The 23091-nt window shown below is 37.5% G+C and overlaps 1 protein-coding gene across 2 annotated transcripts in view; it reads right to left on the bottom strand.

The window, feature by feature from the left end:
- UBXN7 (UBX domain protein 7) overlaps positions 1-23091 on the bottom strand; it is a 61403-nt gene that overhangs the window by 12115 nt on the left and 26197 nt on the right. For both annotated transcript variants that reach the window (XM_059065231.2, XM_067034320.1), the window contains exons 4-8: positions 19403-19468; positions 18051-18163; positions 7133-7279; positions 5691-5781; positions 4908-5035 (exon numbers count right to left, since the gene is read on the bottom strand). In XM_059065231.2, the coding sequence (XP_058921214.1) occupies positions 4908-5035; positions 5691-5781; positions 7133-7279; positions 18051-18163; positions 19403-19468 (545 nt within the window). The remainder of the gene's footprint in view (positions 1-4907; positions 5036-5690; positions 5782-7132; positions 7280-18050; positions 18164-19402; positions 19469-23091) is intronic.

The following is a 23091-nucleotide window of genomic DNA, read 5'->3' as shown; positions in this document are numbered from 1 at the left end:
CAGAACCTGTGCAAGCCAGAAGGGAGTGGCAGGACATATTAAAAGTGACGAAAGGGAAAAACCTACAACCAAGTTTGGTCTACCCAGCAAGGATCTCCTTCAGATTTGATGGAGAAATTAAAACCTTTACAGACAAGCAAAAGTTAAGAGAATTCATCACAACGAAACCAGCGCTACAACAAATGCTAAAGGAACTCTTCTAGGCAGGAAATACAAGAGAAGGAAAAGACCTACAATAACAAATGCAAACAATTAGGAAAATGGTAATAGGAACATACATATTGATAATTACCTTACATGTAATGGGTTAAACGCTCCAACCAAAAGACACAGACTGGCTGAATGGATACAAAAACGAGACCTGTATATATGCTGTCTACAAGAGACCCACTTCAGACCTAGGGAAACAGATATTCCATGCAACTGGAAATCAAAAGAAAGCTGGAGTAGCAATTCTCATATCAGACAAAATAGACTTTAAAACAAAGACTATTACGAGAGACAAAGAAGGAAACTACATAATGATCAAGGGATCAATCCAAGAAGATATAACAATTGTAAATATTTATGCACCCAACATAGGAGCACCTCAATACATAAAGCAAATACTAACAGCCATAAAAGGGGAAATTGACAGTAACTCAATCACAGTAGGGGATACTTCAAAACCCCACTTTCACCAATGGACAGATCATCCAAAATGAAAATAAATAAGGAAACACAAGCTTTAAATGAACATTAAACAAGATGGACAAAACTGATATTTATAGGACATTCCATCCAAAAACAGCAGATTACACTTTCTTCTCAATGTGCACGGAACATTCTCCAGGATAGATCACATCGTGAGTCACAAATCAAGCCTCAGTAAATTTAAGAAAATTGAAATCATATCAAAGATCTTTTGTGACCATGCTGCTATGAGATTAGAAATGAATTACAGGGAAAAAAACGTAAAAACCACAAACACATGGAGGCTAAACAATACGTTACTAAATAACTAAGAGATCACTGAGGAAATAGAAAAATACCTAGAGACAAATGACAATGAAAACATGACCATCCAAAACCTATGGGATACAGCAAAAGCAGTTCTAAGAGGGAAGTTTATAGCTATACAAGCCTACCTCAAGAAATAAGAAACATCTCAAATAGACAATCTAATCTTACACCTAAAGGAACTAGAGAAAGAAGAACAAACAAAACCCAAAGTTAGTGGAAGGAAAGAAATCATAAATATCAGAGCAGAAATAAATGAAATAGAAAACAATAGCAAAGATCAATGAAACTAAAAGCTGGTTCTTTGAGAAGATAAACAAAATTGATAAACCATTAGCCAGACTCATCAAGAAAAAGAGGGAGAAGACTCAAATCAATAAAATTAGAAATGAAAAACGAGAAGTTACAACAGACACCGCAGAAATACAAAGCATCGTAAAAGACTACTACAAGCAACTCTATGCCAACAAAATGGGCAACCTGGAAGAACTGGACAAATTCTTAGAAAGGTATAACCTTCCAAGACTGAACCAGGAAGAAATAGAAAATATGAACAGACCAATCACAAGTAATGAAATTGAAACTGTGATTAAAAATCTTCCAGCAGGGCTTCCCTGGTGGCGCAGTGGTTGAGAATCTGCCTGCCAATGCAGGGGACACGTGTTCGTGCCCCGGTCCAGGAAGATCCCACAGGCCATGGAGCGGCTAGGCCTGTGAGCCATGGCCACTGAGCCTGCGCTTCCGGAGCCTGCAACTCCAGAGCCTGTGCTCCACAACGGGAGAGGCCATAACAGTGAGAGGCCCGCATACTGAAAAGAAAAAAAAAAAAAAAAACCTTCCAGCAAACAAAAGTCCAGGACCAGATGGCTACAAAGGTGAATTCTAACAAACATTTAGAGAAGAGCTAACACCCATCCTTCTCAAACTCTTCCAAAAAACTGTAGAGGAAGGAACACTCCCAAACTCATCCTATGAGGTGACCATCACCCTGACACTGAAACCAGACAAAGATACTACAAAAAAAATTACAGACCAATATCACTCACGAATATAGATACAAAAATCCTCAACAAAATACTAGCAAATAGAATCCAACAACACATTAAAAGGATCATACACCATGATCAAGTGGGATTTATCCCAGGGATTCAAGGTTTCTTCAATATACGTAAATCAATCAATGTGATAAACACTATTAACAAATTGAAGAATAAAAACCATACGATCATCTCAACAGATGCAGAAAAAGCTTTTGACAAAATTCAACACTCATTTATGATAAAAACTTTCCAGAAAGTGGGCATACAGGAAACCTACCTCAACATAATAAAGGCAGTATATGACAAACCCACAGCAAACATCATTCTCAATGGTGAAAAACTGAAAGCACTTCCTTCAAGAGCAGGAACAAGACAAGGATGTCCACTCTCACCACTGTTATTATGCTAGTTTTGGAAGTACTAGCCATGGCAATCAGAGAAGAAAAAGAAATAAAAGGAATACAAATTGGAAAAGAAGAAGTCAAACTGTCACTCTTTGCAGATGACATGTTACTATACATAGAGAATCCTAAAGGTGCCACCAGAAAACTACTAGAGATAATCAATGAATTGGGTAAAGTAGCAGGATACAAAATAAATGCACAGAAATCTCTTGCATTCCCACACACTAATGATGAAAAATCTGAAAGAGAAATTAAGGAAACACTCCCATTTACCACTGCAACAAAAAGAATAAAATACCTAGGAATAAACCTATCTAGGAAGACAGAAGACCTGTATGCAGAAAACTATAAGACACTGATGAAAGAAATTAAAGATGATACCAACAGATGGAGAGATATACCATGTTCTTGGATTGGAAGCATCAATATTGTGAAAATGACTGTACTACCCAAAGCAGTCTACAGAGTCAATGCAATCCCTATCAAATTACCAGTGGCCTTTTTTACAGAACTAGAACAAAAAATCTTAAAATTTGTATGGAGACACAAAAGACCCCGAATAGCCAAAGCAGTCTTGAGGGAAAAAAAACGGAGCTGGAGGAATCAGGCTCCTGGACTTCAGACTATACTACAAAGCTACAGTAATCAAGACAATATGGTACTGGCACAAAAAGAGAACTATAGATCAATGGAACAGGATAGAAAGCCCAGAGATAAAGCCACACACCTATGGTCAGCTAATCTATGACAAAGGAGGCAAGAATGTACAATGGAGAAAAGACAGTCTCTTCAATAAGTGGTGCTGGGAGAACTGGACAGCTACATGTAAAAGAATGAAATTAGAACACTCCCTAACACCATACACAAAAATAAACTTGAAATGGATTAGAGATCTAAATGTAAGACTGGACACTATAAAACTCTTAGAGGAAAACATAGGAAGAACACTCTTTGACATAAATCACAGCAAGAGCTTTTTTGATCCACCTCCTAGAGTAATGGAAATAAAAGCAAAAATAAACAAATGGGACCTGATGAAACTTCAAAGCTTTTGCACAGCAAAGGACACCATAAGCAAGCCAAAAAGACAACCCTCAGAATGGGAGAAAATATTTGCAAATGAATCAACGGACAAAGGATTAATCTCCAAAATATATAAACAGCTCATGCCACTCAATATTAAAAAACAAACAACCCAATCCAAAAATGGGCAGAAGACCTAAATACACATTTCTCCAAAGAAGACATACAGATGGCCAAGAAGCACACGAAAAGCTGCTCAACATCACTAATTATTAGAGAAATGCAAATCAAAACTACAATGAGGTATCACCTCACATGAGTTAGAACGGGCATCATCAGAAAATCTACAAACAACAAATGCTGGAGAGGGTGTGGACAAAAGGGAACCCTCTTGCACTGTTGGTGGGAATGTAGATTGATACAGCCACTATTGAGAACAGTATGGAGGTTCCTTAAAAAACTAAAAATAGAATTACCATATGATCCAGCAATCCCACTACTGGTCATATACCCAGAGAAAATTGTAATTCAAAAAGACACATGCATCCCAATGATAGTATCAGCCTATGACTGTAAAAGATGAGAAAACTCTCTTAGGGAAATCACAGAAACTTCCTGGTTTTTTTAATGCCTTAAGAAAGAATTCTACTTAAGTAAAATTTCTGAGTAATGGAGGGGTAAAAAAAGAATTCTATACAAATCCTTGGCAAGCACCCATAGCTTCTCCTTAAATGGGCACTTTATTCTAGTTAATAACTTAAGGAACTGTTTCATCACTGCATGATATTGGACTGCTGAAGTCACATCCTCTATAACTAATTTTATCCTCACTGCCATCAAACACAAACAGTTCCTACAATCAATGTGAGATTCCCACATCTTTGAAGGTCTCCTACTTGCAACTAATCTTGCTATCAATTTTCAAATAGGTCTGCCTAGTAATAGCATATTATAGAAATTAAATATAGAAATAATCTTTGGGTGGGCCTGAGACCCAGGTCCTAAAGGTATGTAATCAGCAATAATGCCCAATTACACCATGAGAGTTTTTCTAGCAAAAATACCATTTCCGCTGCTGCTTAGACCTGGATTCCAAAAGTCCAAGCAGTGCTGCCCCTGAAGAAGTGGGTTTTTCTGTTACCAGGCTTGCTGGTCAGTCTTCCTGCTCACGGCTACATATTCATATTGTTTACTTCTAAATCCAGGTCTTAGGTCACATGCCTGATCCTAGGAGATGGGAAGTATGAATCCTGTAATTTCATTGAGAAGAGAGAACCCTTACGTAGGAAACTATCAAAATGTAAGATGTTGTGCAGCCACAAATTGTAACTGTCCACCACTTATATTATTATCTTTACCATCTTAACCTCAAACATTTTACACAAGACACTTCTATACAGTGACAGTTAACTGCCCATCACCACTTTTTAGTCATACTTACTGAACGGGCACATTTTTTGGGGGGACTGCTAGAAAGTCCATCCAGTTGCCCGTGTTCACCCAGAAATCCTGTTACTTGGTCCAAGAAAGAAGATACGTCTAACTGGTGCCACTCTACTAGCTTCTGACCTAAAGATTAAAAACCAGGATATAGAAATAAAATCAACACTCTTTCTGAATTCTCACTAAGTATTTCTTTCAGCATATACATAATTAAAATTTACTGGGAACATATCCCCACCCAATACCAGCTTAAGTTACGTAGTATCTTCATAACCTAGGGGATACATAAATTATAACCAACCTAAGAGATTCCCAGCCATCATGATGGAGGAACTACTTTATCTACTGATATCATTTATTGCCATTTAGGAAGAAGAGATTCAGAGAAAGCAATACCTATATAAAACTCAATCAATTAATAATAAACCCAGCTCTACCCTCTGCTTCTTTGGTGGGATTACAACCAGTACCTGAACAATCTTAACATTTTAGTGACCTAAGGGGATTCCTTAAAAATCATAAGGAAGATAAACAGTTATTCTTTGAAAGAACAGAACTGCACAAATATAAAATACTACCATCTCCCTAAGTTGCTGGAAACATATTCCCTAAATACACACATCAATAGATGTTTAAATAATTCTAAAGGGCATGAACAAGAACCCTTCAACTAAATTACTACAAACAATTTTGAAACTGGACCCAGTCAAATATTAAAGATTATTTAGGTAACTGAAAGTTAAATAATAGGTTAAAGACCATAAGCTGAAATAACCCTTACCTGTCCGTGGATCCAAGATGGAAACATAGGGGAAATCCCCTAGCTTATAAAACTGTATGTATCTCTGACCTTCCTCACTGTCATGATAAACCTGTTAAGTCATTGATATTAAAAAAAAAAATCAGCCTCTTAAAAAAGTACTAACTATATCCTTGTTATATACCAACAGCAATTAAAGAGAAAATGAAGGTCACCTAGTGTGAACTCCCTCCACTTCCTGCCCTCAGTCACTTCTGAAACTTACATAAATATAGCAATCCATTCTTCCTCCTTTCCCAGTTCAAAGAGGTATTGCTCTTCCTTTTCAAGTTATCCGTCCACCTATTTCATTCCTGACTCTCAACCACATATATCTTAATAAATCACAATATATTAAGATTATAAGCTCAAGTGCATAGCATACTGCTAGGTGAAGAGATGCTCAATCAACAGTCACTGAATAAAAGGTTATCATTCAGAAAAAAATTTACTGAATTTAGGGGCCTGTAAAACAGGAACAGGCAAATTACTAACATTAATAGCATGTCTTACAGTGGGGAAAAGATTAAGTTCATTCAGAAGTATTTATTTTATAAAAAAAAATTTTTTGGCTGTGCCACACAGCATACAGAATCTTAGTTCCCTGACCAGGGATCAAACCCATGCCCCCTGTGGAAGCACAGAGTCCTAACCACTGGACCGCCAGGGAATTCCCTAAAATTTTTCATAATATAAACAATTGGAGCACAATCATCTACCTTTAGCTTGGTAATTTATATAAAAAGAAACCAGAACCAGTAAGAATAAGTGACAAGTTTAAGGACATACAATTAAAGACTATCAAACTCAAGCTAAAATCCACGTCTTAGTCAAATGTTTTTTGATTACTTCAAGATCTTCTACAGTTCCCACTATCAATTATAGTAGCCACTAGAACATGTGCTACTAAAGCATTTGAAATGTGACTAGTCCTAACAGCTGTACTGTAAGTGTAAAATACATACCAGATCCTGAAGGCTTAACACCAAAAAAAAAAAAAAAAAATCAAAACACCTCATCAGTATTTTAATGTTAGTTTTATATTAGAGATATTGATTTTTAAAATATATTAAAATCAATTGCCTGTTTCCTTTGACCTTTTTAAATGTGGCTACTAGAAAATTTTAAATCACATTACATTTCTATTGAACAGTACAGCTGCACACTCTATCAAGATGTTCAAACTCTTCTGAGATATGAATACTATATGGTTTACACGGCTTGGTTCCTTTCTTCTTCCTTCCATTCATTGCTGCCCTTTCACTTATCCTTACTATTTCAGCCATTATGGGTGGTTTTACTTCTTCATATGTCAAAATTTAACTCAGCTATGAATTTTTTCCTGTTTATAACCCAATTCCTCTTCCCAGACATCCCATGTACCAAAGTAAAATACTAAAAAATTTTTAATTAACTCTCCCCACCTGCCAGAAAATGAAATGTTCTCGGATAATATTCTTCACAGCTTCATTGCTCCATACGTCACGGTTGAGGCACTGGCATGCAAAGTCTTGTACATTCTGAATGTTTATCATCAGCCACTTATTCTGCATCTGGCCACACTCTTTGGCCTGTAAGAGTAAAGTTACATAACAATTGTTAGAAACATTTTCTACTTGGTAACTGGTATGTTTCAGAATTCCGAAGGTGTCCTTTTTTTTTTCGTGGTATGCGGGCCTCTCACTGTTGTGGGCTCTCCCGTTGCGGAACACAGTCTCCGGACGTGCAGGCTCAGTGGCCATGGCTCACGGGCCCAGCCACTCCGCGGCATGTGGGATCCTCCCGGACTGGGACACGAACCCGCGTTCCTTGCATTGGCAGGCGGACTCTCAACCACTGCGGCACCAGGGAAGCCCCCTGTCCTTTTTCCATATAAATACTAAGTTTTTCCCCCCAAGTATGGCATCTATAGCTTTCAGTGTCTAAACATTAATTTCAGGCTTCCCTGGTGGTTCAGTGGTTAAGAATCCACCTGCCAACGCAGGGGACACGGGTTCATGCCCTGGTCTGGGAAGATCCCACATGCTGTGAAGCAACTAAGCCCGTGAGCCACAACTACTGAGCCCATGTGCCAAAACTACTGAAGCCTGCACACCTAGAGCCCGTGCTCCACAACAAGAGAAGCCACTGCAATGAGAAGCCACCGCACTGTAACAAAGAGTAGCCCCTGCTCGCCGCAACTCAAGAAAGCCCGCACACAGCAATGAAGACCCAAAGCAGCCAAAAATAAAATAAATAAAATTTAAAAATTAAAAAAAAAAACTTAATTACATTATTTTGCTTATATGTATATGGTTATACTGTCCATTTGCAAGCATTTTTCAAATTTAAATGAACTGTTTTCCTTTTATTCACTGTTATTTGTTATAGTAGCTGGATTTTTATTGTACATGTAAACATCTTTACCTGAAAAAGATTCCACAAACAAGGGCAACAAGTCACATAATTCTATTGTGCTGTCAATCCCTACCCACAAATATATCTCTCCTTTTTAATAGTTGTAACTAGTATGTGCATATTAGTTTATGTTGTTTTATTTTCTTCAACATCATTTTCTATAAACATTTCCAAATATATTCATCTCGATTATTAGGCATGTGGTATTTCACAGAATCATTCTAAATCTTTCAGTAAAAGCTGCTGAGGATTTTTTCTCTCAGGGTTGTTTCCTAGGAGTGTATTTCAAAATTGAGATTACAGATCAAAGAATGTTTCAGGGGCTTCCCTGGTGGCGCAGTGGTTGAGAATCCGCCTGCCGATGCAGGAGACACGGGTTCGTGCCCTGGTCCGGGAAGATCCCACATGCCGCGGAGCAACTAAGCCCGTGAGCCATGGCCGCTGAGCCTGTGCGTCCGGAGCCTGTGCTCCGCAACGGGAGAGGCCACAACAGTGAGAGGCCCGCATACCGCAAAAAAAAAAAAAGAATGTTTCAGAATAATCTCCAAAAGACTCCCCAATTTATAGCACAAATATCAATCATGAGTGCGTGAGTGTACACTTTCTTGTTTGCTTCACATTTCCTCATCACCATAATGACCTAAGAAATACTGCTGAACTGGAAAAGAATGGCAGAAAAGCAAATGAACAAATGCTACCTCAAACCTTTGCATAGAAACAATGAAATGAAAGCCATAGTTTTGAATAATTTTGTCCTGGAACAATATTTTTTTCCAAATCAGTTTGACATGGGAAAATCTTAAGAATCAATTAACTCAGGTTAACAACAATTGAAGAACATACATCATTTTGGAGGTACTGGAGAATAAAAGACTAAGAATATCTTTGTTTTATAACAAAGTTTACACAATCTTACAAAAATTGTTATCCTATTTTTCTGTACAAATCCCCCAGAGAAAATAATTGTATAATATTCATTACTGATTCCACAGGTGAAACCCCAAGTTCTAAAAGGAAGTAGCCCTATATTGAGCCAGAAAGCTACAATTAACTGGTCAAAAGCTTATTTTTAAGTGTACAAATTTAATAAAATAACTCTCTGCTTCCAGAAAGTAATAGTATTCCAGTTAATGCCTTGCCTATAGTAAGCACATAAATTTGATAAATGGGAGATAAATGAGTAATTATATAGCTTTAACTGAAGAAAAAGTATCTGAGAACAAAGAAAAAAAACAACACACTCTAGAGAGACAGATTGAAGAATACATAATCCCTATACTAAAGTAAATTTATTAAGTCTGCCTCAACTACAACACTGACCAAAAAAAAGTATAATGAACTTCCTTGGTGGTCCCATGGCTAAGACTCTGCACTCCCAATGCAGGGGGCCCAGGTTTGATCCCTGGTCAGGGAACTAGATCCCACATGCCACAACTAAAGATCCTGCAAGCTGCAACTAAAGATCCCGCATGCTGCCACAATGACCCCACATACCGCAACTAAGACCCGGCACAGCCAAATAAATAAATATACTTTTTAAAAAGTATAGCACTGAAAAATAATAAAAGTCCAGAATTCAAAAACAATGGAGAGTTATTTACTATTGTTTTTAAAAATTCATTTATTCACATTCACACTTTCATTCATTCAGATTCATTCATTTGACAAATATTTGAGGATCTACTATGTTTCAGGTACAATTATAGATGCTGGATTTATAGCAGTTACCAAAACAAAAATCCCTGCCTTCATGAAGTTTACATTGGGAGAAACCTTATACAAGCAAAAGAAACTGGAAGATGTTGTTAAGAAAGTACTTCTAATATAAATCAAAACTACAGTGAGGTACCACCTCACACCAGTCAAAATGGCCACATTAAAAAAATCTACAAATCTGGAGAGGATGTGGAGAAGAGGGAACCCTCCTACACTGTTGGTGGGAAGGTAAACTGGTACAGCCACTATGGAAGACAGTATGTAGGTTCCTTAAAAAACTAAAAATAGAGCTACCATATGATCCAGCAATCCCACTCCCTGGCATATATCCCAATAAAACTATAATTCAAAAAGATATATGCACCCATATGTTCATAGCAGCACTATTCACAATAGCCAAGACATGGAAACAAGCTAAATGTCCATCAACAGGTGAATGGATAAAGAAGATGTGGTACATAAATACAATGGAATACTACTCAGCCATAAAAGAGAACGAAATAATGCCATTTACAGCAACATGGATGCAACTAGAGATTATTATACTAAGGGAAGTAAGTCTGATAGAGAAAGACAAATACCATATGATATCACTTATATGTGGAATCTAAAATATGACACAAATGATCTAATCTAGGAAACAGAAACAGACTCACAGACATAGAGAACAGACTTGTGGTTGCCAAGGGGGAGAGGGGGTGAGGGAAGGATGGCCTGGAAGTTTGGGGTTAGCAGATGCAAACTATTATATATAGAATGGATAAACAGTAAGGTCCTACTGTATAGCACAGGGAACTATATTCAATAGCCTGTGATAAACCATAATAGAAAAGAATATGAAAAAGAATATATAAATATGTATAACTGAATCACTTTGCTGTACAGCAGAAATTAACACATTATAAATCAACTATACTTCAATTAAGTAAATTTAAAAAAATTACTTCTAGAAAAAAGGGCCCCAAGAAAGACACAAATTTCATGCAAAGCAACAATGTATGGAGGGAACATAAGAGAATCTTATATAATCTCACTAAGTATACTAGTTATATGAGTCAAGGATGAGAGGTGAGAGTGGGCCATGGGACAAATGATGAACCTTTCCTCTTGGAATTCATTAGGTTGTTCTGAATCAACATTCAAAAGCCATTATAGAGAAACCCAAGAGCAAGTGTGGCTATACCAAATAGAGAGGTATGTGACACGGTCTATCTGTGATAATGGGAGAACAGTGAGAGACTAACATCTCTCCCAGTCCCAAACAGATCAGGAAAGTATGAAAAGAGGATACAGAGAGGGGCTTCCCTGGTGGCGCAGCGGTTGAGAGTCCGCCTGCCGATGCAGGGGACAAGGGTTCATGCCCCGGTCCAGGAAGAGCCCACATGCCATGGCACGGAAGGCCCGTGAGCCATGGCCGCTGAACCTGTGCGTCCGGAACCTGTGCTCTGCAAAGGGAGAGGCCACAACAGTGAGAGACCCGCGTACCGCAAAATTTTTTAAAAAGCCTTAAAAAAAAAAAAAAAGATACAGAGGAAAAAATAATTTGCTTGAATAAATATATATGCATAAAGTCAAAAAGGAAATATATTAAAATATGTACAATACTTTCTTATGTAAATGGAAACTACTATTATTTTTCCTTGCTGTTTTTTTTCTATAATTTTTGCCTAATTTGAATAAAAATATAAGCTATGTATAAAGTTTATTTAGAAAAACTTTATCTTATGTATTTTGTTACTGAATCAGTTCTCTACATTTTAACTAGAATGTTTTTACTTGCATTTATAGCAAGTACTTTTGAAATTAACAAAGTACTCTTAGTAGGACTAGGTGTACATGCAATTGTATGGCAATTTTTACATTTTATTTTTATTTTTTATAAATTTATTTTATTTATTTATTTTTGGCTGCACTTCCTCTTTGTTGCTGCACACGGGCTTTCTCTAGTTGTGGCGAGCGGGGGCTACTCTTCGTTGTGGTGCGCAGCCTTCTCATTAAGGTGGCTTCTCTTGTTGTGGAGCACAAGCTCTAGGCACACAGGCTTCTGTAGCTGTGGCACGCAGGCTCAGTAGTTGTGGCACGCGGGCTTCAGTAGTTGTGGCCTGCAGGCTCTAGAGTGCAGGCTCAGTAGTTGTGGAGCATGTGGGCTTAGTTGTCCCACGGCATGTGGGATCTTCCCAGACCAGGGCTTGAACCTGTGTCCCCTGCGTTGGCAGGCGGATTCTTAACCATTGCACCACAAGGGAAGCCCTGAATGGCAATTTTAACAAATAAACATGTATTTCTTATGAAAGTAAGGAATATTATGGAAATTGTTCTGATTCTTTCTGTACCATAAACTCTAGATTATGCCACTCAATCATTTAACAAAGATTTAATGAGGGGCAACTAATGAGGTGCCAGACACCCCTCTATGCACTGTCAATACACAACAATAAATAAAACAAAATCCCTGTGTTCATGGAACTTACATGCTAATGGGAAAGAAGAAAACCTAGGAAATGTTCCCTTGCCCGGGTCAGATTATTCACCCTAAGTCCCTTGCTGATTCAGCTCCAACTACACTGGTTTCCTTGGCTGTACCAGAAATATGCCCAAGTTCTTTCCAACACCAGTGCCTTTAAACTTAACTGTTTTTCTGCTCTTTCCTAAGACCCTTCTATGGTTTACATTCCCTCATTTCTTTCAGATTTCTACTCAAATCTCATTCTTTCAGAAATATATCAACTTCTAATCTGAATCAGTCTTCTCCCATCACAATTATAAACGTATGTGAAACCTATGAAATCAACCTTGCTTTTCATTAGCTTGTAAGAGCACATGCACCTTAATGTCCCCAAACAGAACAGTCCTCTCTTTGTCCTTCCCTTATTCTATTTTATTTTCTCCCAGCAACTACTGTAACCTGAAATTTCTGTGTGTCAAACACATACATTAAAAATATATACATAAATATACACTAAATGTTATATAGGTATAACTTTTTATTTGTCGGTAGTCTGTTTCTCCCTCTAGATTATAAATGTTTTGATGGCAAAGGACTTTGTATAATTTGTTTACCGCAACCTCCCTGTGGCAGAAACTGCTCATAGGTAACAAATACCCATTTTTCCCTTGTCCTTAACAGAATCTCCAAAGAAAAAGAAATAAAAGGAATACAAATTGGAAAAGAAGAAGTAAAACTGTCACTGTTTGCAGATGACATGTTACTATACATAGAGAATCCTAAAGATGCCACCAGAAAACTACTAGAGATAATCAATGAATTGGGTAAAGTTGCAGGATACAAAATTAATGCACAGAAATCTCTTGCATTCCCACACACTAATGATGAAAAATCTGAAAGAGAAATTAAGGAAACACTCCCATTTACCACTGCTACAAAAATACCTAGGAATAAACCTACCTAGGGAGACAAAAGACCTGCATGCAGAAAACTATCAGACACTGATGAAAGAAATTAAAGATGATACCAACAGATGGAGAGATAAACCATGTTCTTGTATTGGAAGCATCAATATTGTGAAAATGACTCTACTACCCAAAGCAATCTACAGATTCAATGCAATCCCTATCAAATTACCAGTGGCCTTTTTTTACAGAACTAGAACAAAAAATCTTAAAATTTGTATGGAGACACAAAAGATCCTGAATAGCCAAAGCAGTCTTGAGGGAAAAACACGGAGCTGGAGGAATCAGACTCCCTGGCTTCAGACTATACTATAAAGCTACAGTAATCAAGACAATATGATACGGCACAAAAACAGAAACATAGATCAATGGAACAAGATAGAAAGCCCAGAGGTAAACGCACGCACCTATGATCAACTAATCTATGACAAAGGAGGCAAGGACGTACAATGGAGAAAAGACAGTCTCTTCAATAACTGGTGCTGGGAAAACTGGACAGCTACATGTAAAAGGATGAAATTAGAACACTCCCTAACACCATACACAAAAATAAACTCAAAATGGATTAAAGACCTAAATGTAAGACCAGACACTATAAAACTCTTAGAGGAAAACACAGGAAGAACACTCTTTGACATAAATCACAGCAAGATCTTTTTTGATCCACCTCCTAGAGTAATGGAAATAAAAACAAAAATAAACAAATGGGACCTGATGAAACTTCAAAGCTTTTGTACAGCAAAGGACACCATAAACAAGATGAAAAGACAACCCTCAGAATGGGAGAAAATATTTGCCAATGAATCAATGGACAAAGGATTAATCTCCAAAATATATAAACAGCTCATGCAGCTCAATATTAAAAAAACAAACAACCCAATCCAAAAATGGGCAGAAGGCCTAAATACACATTTCTCCAAAGAAGACAGACAGATGGCCAAGAAGCACATGAAAAGCTGCTCAACATCACTAATTGTTGAGAAATGCAAATCAAAACTACAATGAAGTATCACCTCACACCAGTTAGAATGGGCATCATCGGAAAATCTACAAACAACAAATGCTGGAGAGGGTGTGGACAAAAGGGAACCCTCTTGCACTGTTGGTGGGAATGTAAATTGATTCAGCCACTGTGGAGAACAGTATGGAGGTTCCTTAAAAAACTAAAAATAAATTACCATATGATCCAGCAATCCCACTACTGGACATATACCCAGAGAAAACCACAATTCAAAAAGACACATGCACCCCAATGATCACTGCAGCACTATTTACAATAGCCAGGTCATGGAAGCAACCTAAATGCCCATCGACAGACGAATGGATAAAGAAGTTGTGGTACATATATACAATGGAATATTACTCAGCCATAAGAAGGAACAAAATTGGGTCATTTGTTGAGACGTGGACGATCTAGAGACTGCCATACAGAGTGAAGTAAGTCAGAAAGAGAAAAACAAATATCGTATATTAACGCATATATGTGGAACCTAGAAAAATGGTACAGATGAACCGGTTTGCAGGGCAGAAAATGAGACACAGATATAGAGAACAGATGTATGGACACAAAGCAGGGAAAGCGACGGGGGCGGGGGGTGGTGGTGGTGTGATGAATTGGGTGATTGGGATTGACATGTATACACTGATGTGTATAAAACTGATGACTAATAAGAACCTGCTGTATAAAACAATAAATAAAATTTAAAAATTAAAAAAAAAATAGAATGTCCATTTTACAGCTAAGCATCTTGATTTCCTAGTGTCCTGTGCAACTAGGCGTGGCCACATTGCTAAGTTCTGTTACCAAGTCCAAGCTCGCTCTGCTCGCCAATAAATCCCAAGATGAAGTGTTGAGGCAAGGTACTTTATTCGGAAAGCACCTTATCGTGGTTTGGATGCCAGTTTCTTTTATAGAATGGAAAGCGGGAGGAGATGAGGAAGTAAAGTAAAAAGGCCTGTTAAGTTTTGCAAATATCCCCTGGAATGGCCAGCCTTGGGGAGGGGATGTGTTAATTTCTTCTTTCTTACAGCCATCCACAGGTGGACAGGGTTAGGATGCTTCCCTGAACAGAGGCACTTTGGTTTAACTTTCAGACAGAGGGGCAGGGTTCCCTGAGGCAGGCCATTATATATAGACAGTATCCTTTTAGTGAACAAAAGCAGCAGAAACTGTCCGTTAAAGTAAAAGAAACAGATTCAACTTGTAGTCAAGGTTTGGCTCTTCCCTGTTACATTTCTGGTCAATGGAATGTGAGAAGTGATGTGTATGACCTCTAGGTTGTGCCTTTAAAGGGAAAAGGTGTACCCTTCTTGGTCACTCCCTTCCTTCATGCTAACTGAAAAGCATGGTGGTAGTAAGCCACCTTGAATCATGTAGACAAGGGCAAGCAAGACCTCGCAGCATAGGACAGAAAAAACTGCATTCCTAATAACTTCACAGAGCAGAACCATCCTAACAGCATGGACTTCATCTTGTTTAAGTTAATGTTTGTTTTATTCCTGATCTCTCTCACACATAGTTAAATCTTTATCCCAATACACATAATCCCCATCCCCTAGAACAAGGCCTTGCAACAGGAGGCCTCGCTAAATATTTACTGAATGAACAAGTGAACTAACCAATCTCTCATCTGGTTAGCATGAGCCAGAACCCTTGAACATGGTCTACCTCTACTTACATTAAGAAATAAAGTATGAGCTTCCCTGGTGGCACAGTGGTTAAGAATCCACCTACCAATGCAGGGGACATGGGTTCGAGCCCTGGTCTGGGAAGATACCACATGCTGCGGAGCAACTAAGCCCATGCGCCAACAACTACTGAGCCTGCACTCTAGAGCGTGTGAGCCACAACTACTGAGCCCATGTGCCACAACTACTGAAGCCCGTGCATCTAGAGCTGTGCTCCACAAGAGAAGCCACTGCACCGCAACAAAGATTAGCCCCCGCGTCCAGCAACAAAGACCCAATGCAGCCAAAAATAAAAAAATTAAATTTAAAAAAAAAAAAGAAAGAAAGTCTAGTTTCTACACCTATAAAACTGGCTCAGATCTACATCTAATTCAAACCTGTGGGTCCTGCCTGAGCAGCCAGACTATTCCTTTAATTTTTAATATTCACCTAAGTTTCAGTGAACTTAATTTTGCATATTACTTCCCTAATTTCTATAAAACTAATGGATATATCATTAGTCATAATGAAATGCCTACTTTTTCTGGGAATGTTTATATCATTTAAAGGCTTGTAAATGATAAAGTTGAGTATTATCAGTGAAAAAAAATGAAGATTGTTGAAAACAAATTAGGTCACAAAATTCAAAGAAAAAAGTTGATACAACTTAACAAAATGAATCAAACTTCAGATGACAGTATCAAAAGATTCACATTTTCCCTTAATAACAAGCAGTAGAGTAACTGCTTTTTATGAGCCCAAAGTGACCAAATTAAATCAAGCTCAGAGTTATTTAGTTAAGCCCCAGAGCAACACAGAAGCTAATGAAAATAGAAAGCACATCAAAACAAACTCAGATCCTTTTTGTCTTACATACTGTGCTACTCTGTCAATGGTTATATTATCACCAGAACAGTAGAAAGAATAGGCAGTTACCATGTTAAAGATCATGAAAGAAAGATGAAGAAAACTGAGGAGACATCTAACCTGACATTTTGGAGCTGATAAATGAACACCAGACTCCCTAAACTTTATTTACACAACAATAAAAACACATTTAATCAAATCTCCATCATCTGGATTTTGTTACACGCAGCCAAACACTTTCCTGTTTTACAATTCAGAAAATTAAAGAATTCAGAAAGAAAAAGCTTACAGTTAAATTTCTTAACCTAAATATTTCATTTAGGCTAGTTTAAGAGTATGTCTAAGGACAAAATTTTTTTTAAAAAAAACAATCAAGGGCTTCCCTGGTGGCGCAGTGGTTTAGAGTCCGCCTGCCGATGCAGGGGACACGGGTTTGTGCCCCGGTCTGGGAAGATCCCACATGCCATGGAGCGGCTGGGCCCATGAGCCATGGCCGCTGAGCCTGCACGTCGAGAGGCCACAACAGTGAGAGGCCCATGTACCGCAAAAAAAATAAAATAAAATAAAATAATCAAAATTCACTTCTAAATATGTAGCTACTAACGTCATTTTTAGTTATTGTTTGGCCTACTTTATCCTAACAGAAAAGACTTACCTGAAATTTCAGTGATTTACATCTACAGAAATGTTCTTCTGATTCAAAAGAGCATTAACATGATAGTCAACACACAAAAGCAAGTTGTTTGAACACTTCAACAGAAGAATATTTAAAATCCTAACTAAACGCATTCATTTACCAAATACCATGTTCCTATTAAATACTAGAGACTGGGTCCCATGGATCACCAAAATAAAAAGAAACATGGTTCCCCTGCCCTCAGTAAGCTTATAATTTAGCAGACAATCATATAAACCTGCTCCGGAAAGTTTTCCTTTGGCTTCAGCTAAATTAAAACAAGAACTAAGGGAGAATATACTCTGCAACCACAGAGGTATTCTTTTAAAACACACTAGGATCCTCATAAAAATATGGGTAAAAGATACCTACAAACAACTCACAAATGGCCAAAACACACACACACACAATATTCTCAGTAGTAAGTAGTAATTAAAAATAGATAAACTTTTAAGAAATATAAATCAACGTAACCTTCTAGGTATCTCATACTTACTAAGATGCCAATTCTCTATATGCTGAAAACTTTTTTTTGCTCTTAGAAAGAAAAACATCACTAAAAATGCAAAAAGATTCATAGCTCAAGCTTAGAATCTCCAACAACTTACTGTTTCAAAGCTGCCTTTATGCATCAAATCAATGGGTGGCCGGAACAGATCTGCAAGGGTAGTTAGTTTCTTATCTATTGCTCCTCCATTTCTTAATTCCTGTTCTTGCCGAACTGCAACACAGGAGGATGAGAAAGTTTCAATTAGCCATAAAATAAAAGTCATGAATCTTGCAATTATAAAAAAATGTATCAGTTGCAAGAATGAACAATGTGCTTGACCTCAAATGCAAACGCAAAGATCTAAGGCTGACTCTGAAAAAAAATATGAAGTCAGGTGGGGAGGGAGTCTTAAGACTTGGTGCTCTCTATCCAAAGGTAAGGATAAAAGTGGAAATTATGTAAGAGTCACTTATTCAAAATATTTCCTTCACATACTCAAAACTAACTTTATTTAGCACAGGAGAAAACTTTCATCTTCATTTATCTATTTCTGAAACTCATCCTAATTTATCTAGCTACATTCTAGTTGTTTCTAGCTACATTCCCAATCTTGAAAGATTATAGCAGTGAGAGAGAATGACTACTGCTGTCATCTTCTCCTGAAATGGAACAGGATTCCCTGGATGGCCTGAGTCAGTCCGGATTCCACATCAACTCTCAAGTTACAAGACCCATCTGTGCTTCAATGAGCTCATTATAAATTATTACAAAATCAAATATGGTTCAAGAGTTTCTCATATATTCTCTAAACATAACTGCCTTTTCTCTAGGATTCCCTTGCTAAATCAGTATTAAGTCCACTAAAAGGAGAAGGCCAAGACTCTCATTCTTATTCAACAGAAAGATATAAACCTATTCCAAACAACTGTTGCTACGATGTTAATAGTGGCTGCTTTGGGTAGTATGGCCTTTTCTTCTATTTTCCAATCCCTACAATAACCATTTTCATTGTGGTCATTCCTTTAACTGACATATATCAGGATCCTGAGGAAAATCAGTTTTTTATTTTATTATAGTCAGCATTTAAGTGCTCATTCAGAAACAGATTAAGTTTGTAAATTACCATATTTCTCACATTATATCCATCTCTCTTATTCTTCTATAATCAAGTAGGTTAGAATCTGGAACAATTCAGCTCAAGGGGGAGCTAATAACAATCACACACTGAATTCATAATTTAGTTTTTAAATAAGATGAATCCTCAAAGTTATTAGGCCTAATATTAATCATCTTCTTAAGAAAAAAAATTATATAAAACAAACTAGGATCTTGACCTGAAGGGGAGTGTGTGGGTGCTTTTCCACCTTGTGGTTTTAATCTGTGGGAGAGGAGACAGGGGAGAAAGACAATGAGAGAGGGAGAGGGAGAGGGAGGGAAAAAGAGATGATAAACTGGTTCATAGATACTTACTAGTTTCAGTTTGGAAATCCCGGAAACCATCAAATATTGAACGTGCAGGCCGTCGTCTTTTAGGAGCTATAGAAGGAAAAAATAGAATTGATACAAAAAGTTAAACAAGTCTAAAAATGCCCTTATCTATAGCAATTTCTTATTTTAAGACACTCAGATTCATAATGGTGCCCTCTTTCAAAATATAAAATACTTTAAAAACCTTCAAGGCATTCATATATAATTAACCATCTTCAGCCCAATCATATTATACAAAAAAGAAAATTAAGGCGCAGTTAAAAAACTTGGCCAAACTTGTGTAAAAAGATAGGAAGAAAGATTTTGAGGATGACTTCCCATGGCGATGAAGCTACATACATGCTGCAAATACATAATTCAGGTTAGCCTAAATGATCTGCCTACCCCTTAGTATAACACTTGAGTAAGTTCTAAACCATAATATTTAAGAACTACCTCTTAGTAAGTGGATACACATGCAGAATTATAAACACCCAAAAACTGTAATTTTGGAAGAAAAATTTTTCCTACAGTTAACAGAAAAATGAACAGAACCAACGTCCTTTGATACCCTTGTATAGTGTCTATTACCCAGTCCTTAAGTATTGTACAGATAAAGCTGAAAAAGCAATCATCAAAATTTTATCTTCCTGTATGTTCTTAAACATAAAAATTTTACCAGGTCTTAAATGGGAAAAGAATAGATATATGTATATGTATAACTGAATTACTTTGCTGTACACCTGAAACTAACACAACATTGTAAACCAACTATACTCCAATAAAAAAAAAGTTATCAGGTCATTTATATACATTACAGTAAATAAGGACATTTAATGATTCTTTCAATATGGGTAACAGTTATTCAGTTGGTTTATGGCAAGCCCCACGAGCACTGCCAGCATGTAACCAGAACAATGCTACACATTAACAGATGATTACATAGTAAGATTAGACAGAAACTATAAAAGTCCCCCATCCCATGTCAAAGCATCTTTCCCAACAGCCTGTGTTTGCCATTATATAGGGTAATTCTTTTAATCTAAGAACTACTGAGTAAAAAACAAAACAAAAAAGTAACAAAAGAATGCAGAACCATATGTTAAAAAAATCCCACATTTGTTTAAAGCATTATCAGGTCAGTATATCATTTATGCACATATGTTTATCAGTATTTATATTGAAGAATCACAATATTATCTCTAGGAAAAGGAAATTTGGTAAAAATCAGAGACTTCCATATTTTAGCTTTGTACTGAATTTCAAAATTTAAATTGAATTTTACATATAAATTGTTTTATTTAAATAAATTATTAATTTTATTATTTAAACTTATAAAATTTAAATACTGCATTATTCTTCCTCCCTCCCTTTATAAACAAGAAGCAAGAAATGTTATTCTTTTCAACCTTCGAACTATTTTTAATCAAGAGTCAAGAGTTCCTATCTTAAATGTACATGTTTCTAGCAGCAATAATATTAACTGCTCAAATAATGCTTTCTTAAAACTCATTATCAGATATTATTTAACCATAACAAGAAAGTAAGGTTACCTTAGGATAAGACATAAAACAGCTGCCTAAGAAAGAATATTATTATTGGGGAGGTAGTACATAAAAGGTACTTTTCTTCTACTTTTAAACTGCCAAAGGCAGGCCAATCAATATTCTACATTCTTCTCTCTCTCTCTCTCTCTCTCTCTCTCTCTCTCTCTCTCTCTCTCGCTCTCTCTCTCGCTCTCTCTCTCGCTCTCTCTCTTGCTCTCTCACTCCCCGCCCCCACCCCACCCCCAATTTAGCCCTTCTCTATTATACACTCGATCTCCTGGAGATTCATACTAGCTCCTCTTTTTTTTTTTTTTTGCGGTACGCGGGCCTCTCACTGTTGTGGCCTCTCCCATTGCTGAGCACAGGCTCCGGACGCGCAGGCTCAGCGGCCATGGCTCACGGGCCCAGCCTCTCCGCGGCATGTGGCATCTTCCCGGAGCGGGGCACGAACCCGTGTCCCCTGCATCGGCAGGCGGACTCTCAACCACTGTGCCACCAGGGAAGCCCCTAGCTCCTCTTATTGCTAGCTTTCCAACCACTCTCTTGTATTTCTTGGGCTCATGACCTGCTCCCATTTGTTTCCCCCTTATATATCCTAAGTCTAACCAAGAATCTCTCCTCAAGCCACAATACCTCTAGCTCTAGGATCATTATTACTCCTGCCTGCCTCTTCAATATGTGGTTTCCTCACTCTTCCAAACCATATGCTGTAAGTAAACATCAGTCCTCTGTACTCTCACTCCACTGCCCACGTAATAGGAGTACTGGTCACTGAGGTCAAAGAGACTAAGCTACAAAGAGCTAAAAGAGATTCAAAAAGGAGCTTCATAGTCAGAATAGGGGAGGAACAGAGAACAAAATTTAATGAGCAGAGCAGCACTGTTTCACATTTTCACAAATCTGTTAATAACTGGTATAAGAGAAGACACCTGAATTTTTAGATCTGCTTCTCCATTCAACCTGCTGCTTCCTATTCCTTTAGTTCATGTATATGAAGAAAATTAAAATTCAACTTCACACAGACATGTAGTTGTAAAAGGCAAGAGTATTTTAATAGTGTTTTAAGATAATTGTGAACATTCTCCCCTGCTACTACACCAAAGCTCAACCAGTGGTAATTTCTTAAAGGTTGGTTGCAACATGGAATCTGAAATCTTATCAATGAACTTTTCATACTCTGCTCCATTAAAATCCATTGGTCTTATGTGGTAGGCAGGCTCTGTGATGGCCCCTGATTATCCCTATCTCCTGGGATTCAAACCTGTGTGTGAACATCTTGAGTATGGGCAGGATCAAACAGAATGTGGCAGAGGTGATGGGATGTCACTTCCAACAGTTAGATTACAAAAACATAGTGGCTGGAGCTCTAGTGGTGCAATCTGTTAGTGCACAGTACTTATACAAAAAGATGGTGGCTTCCATCCATCCTGGGCTGCCCTCTCTGGCTCTCTCATTTGCTCTGCAGTAAGGAAATGATGTCTCCAGCCAACCAGCAGCCACGTGAGTAAACTTAGATCTTCCTCTAGTCATGCTCTGAGATGACTATAGCCCTGGCTGACACCTTGATCATACCCTGTGAGAGACCCTAAACAGAGGCACCCAACTAGGCCACACCTGGATTCCTGAACCACAGAAATGGTGATATAACAAATGTTTGTTGTTTCAGGAAGCTAAATTTTGAAGCGATTTGTTAAACAGCAATAGATATTTAATCTATATTGCATACATAGATACTTACATATAGATCCGAATAACCTTTCACCCATGCACAATTTTGTAATATTGTGCTTTGGTCATTTGAAAATACTTGTTCACTGAGTTATGCAAATATTCCAAATACTGACCATTTTCATCATACGATATTAAAAAAAAAATCACCATCTGTTAATGTCACTGCGAACCTCATCAGAAAGCCTTTAAGTACTGGGAAGCTATCAAGCTCACAATCATGCACATAAACTTTCTAAAATTCTAAGTTCTGCCTGAAAGCCTTTTTTCTTTTCTTAAATCACTGGCAACAAATAATGTCAGTTGTTTGCCTTGAAGCAGTTAACAGGCTTTGTTCACATTCAAGAAAATGTCTGCCAAATGCTTAAGTCTAAATAACTATAGTTTGTCAGTAATCTTTCAAGAAAAATAATGTTC

Source organism: Kogia breviceps, chromosome 5 (genome assembly GCF_026419965.1).
Source record: "Kogia breviceps isolate mKogBre1 chromosome 5, mKogBre1 haplotype 1, whole genome shotgun sequence".
Lineage (NCBI taxonomy): Eukaryota > Metazoa > Chordata > Mammalia > Artiodactyla > Physeteridae > Kogia > Kogia breviceps.
Note: the sequence above shows the minus strand (reverse complement) of the source record. Positions and strands in the feature narration are given on the sequence as shown.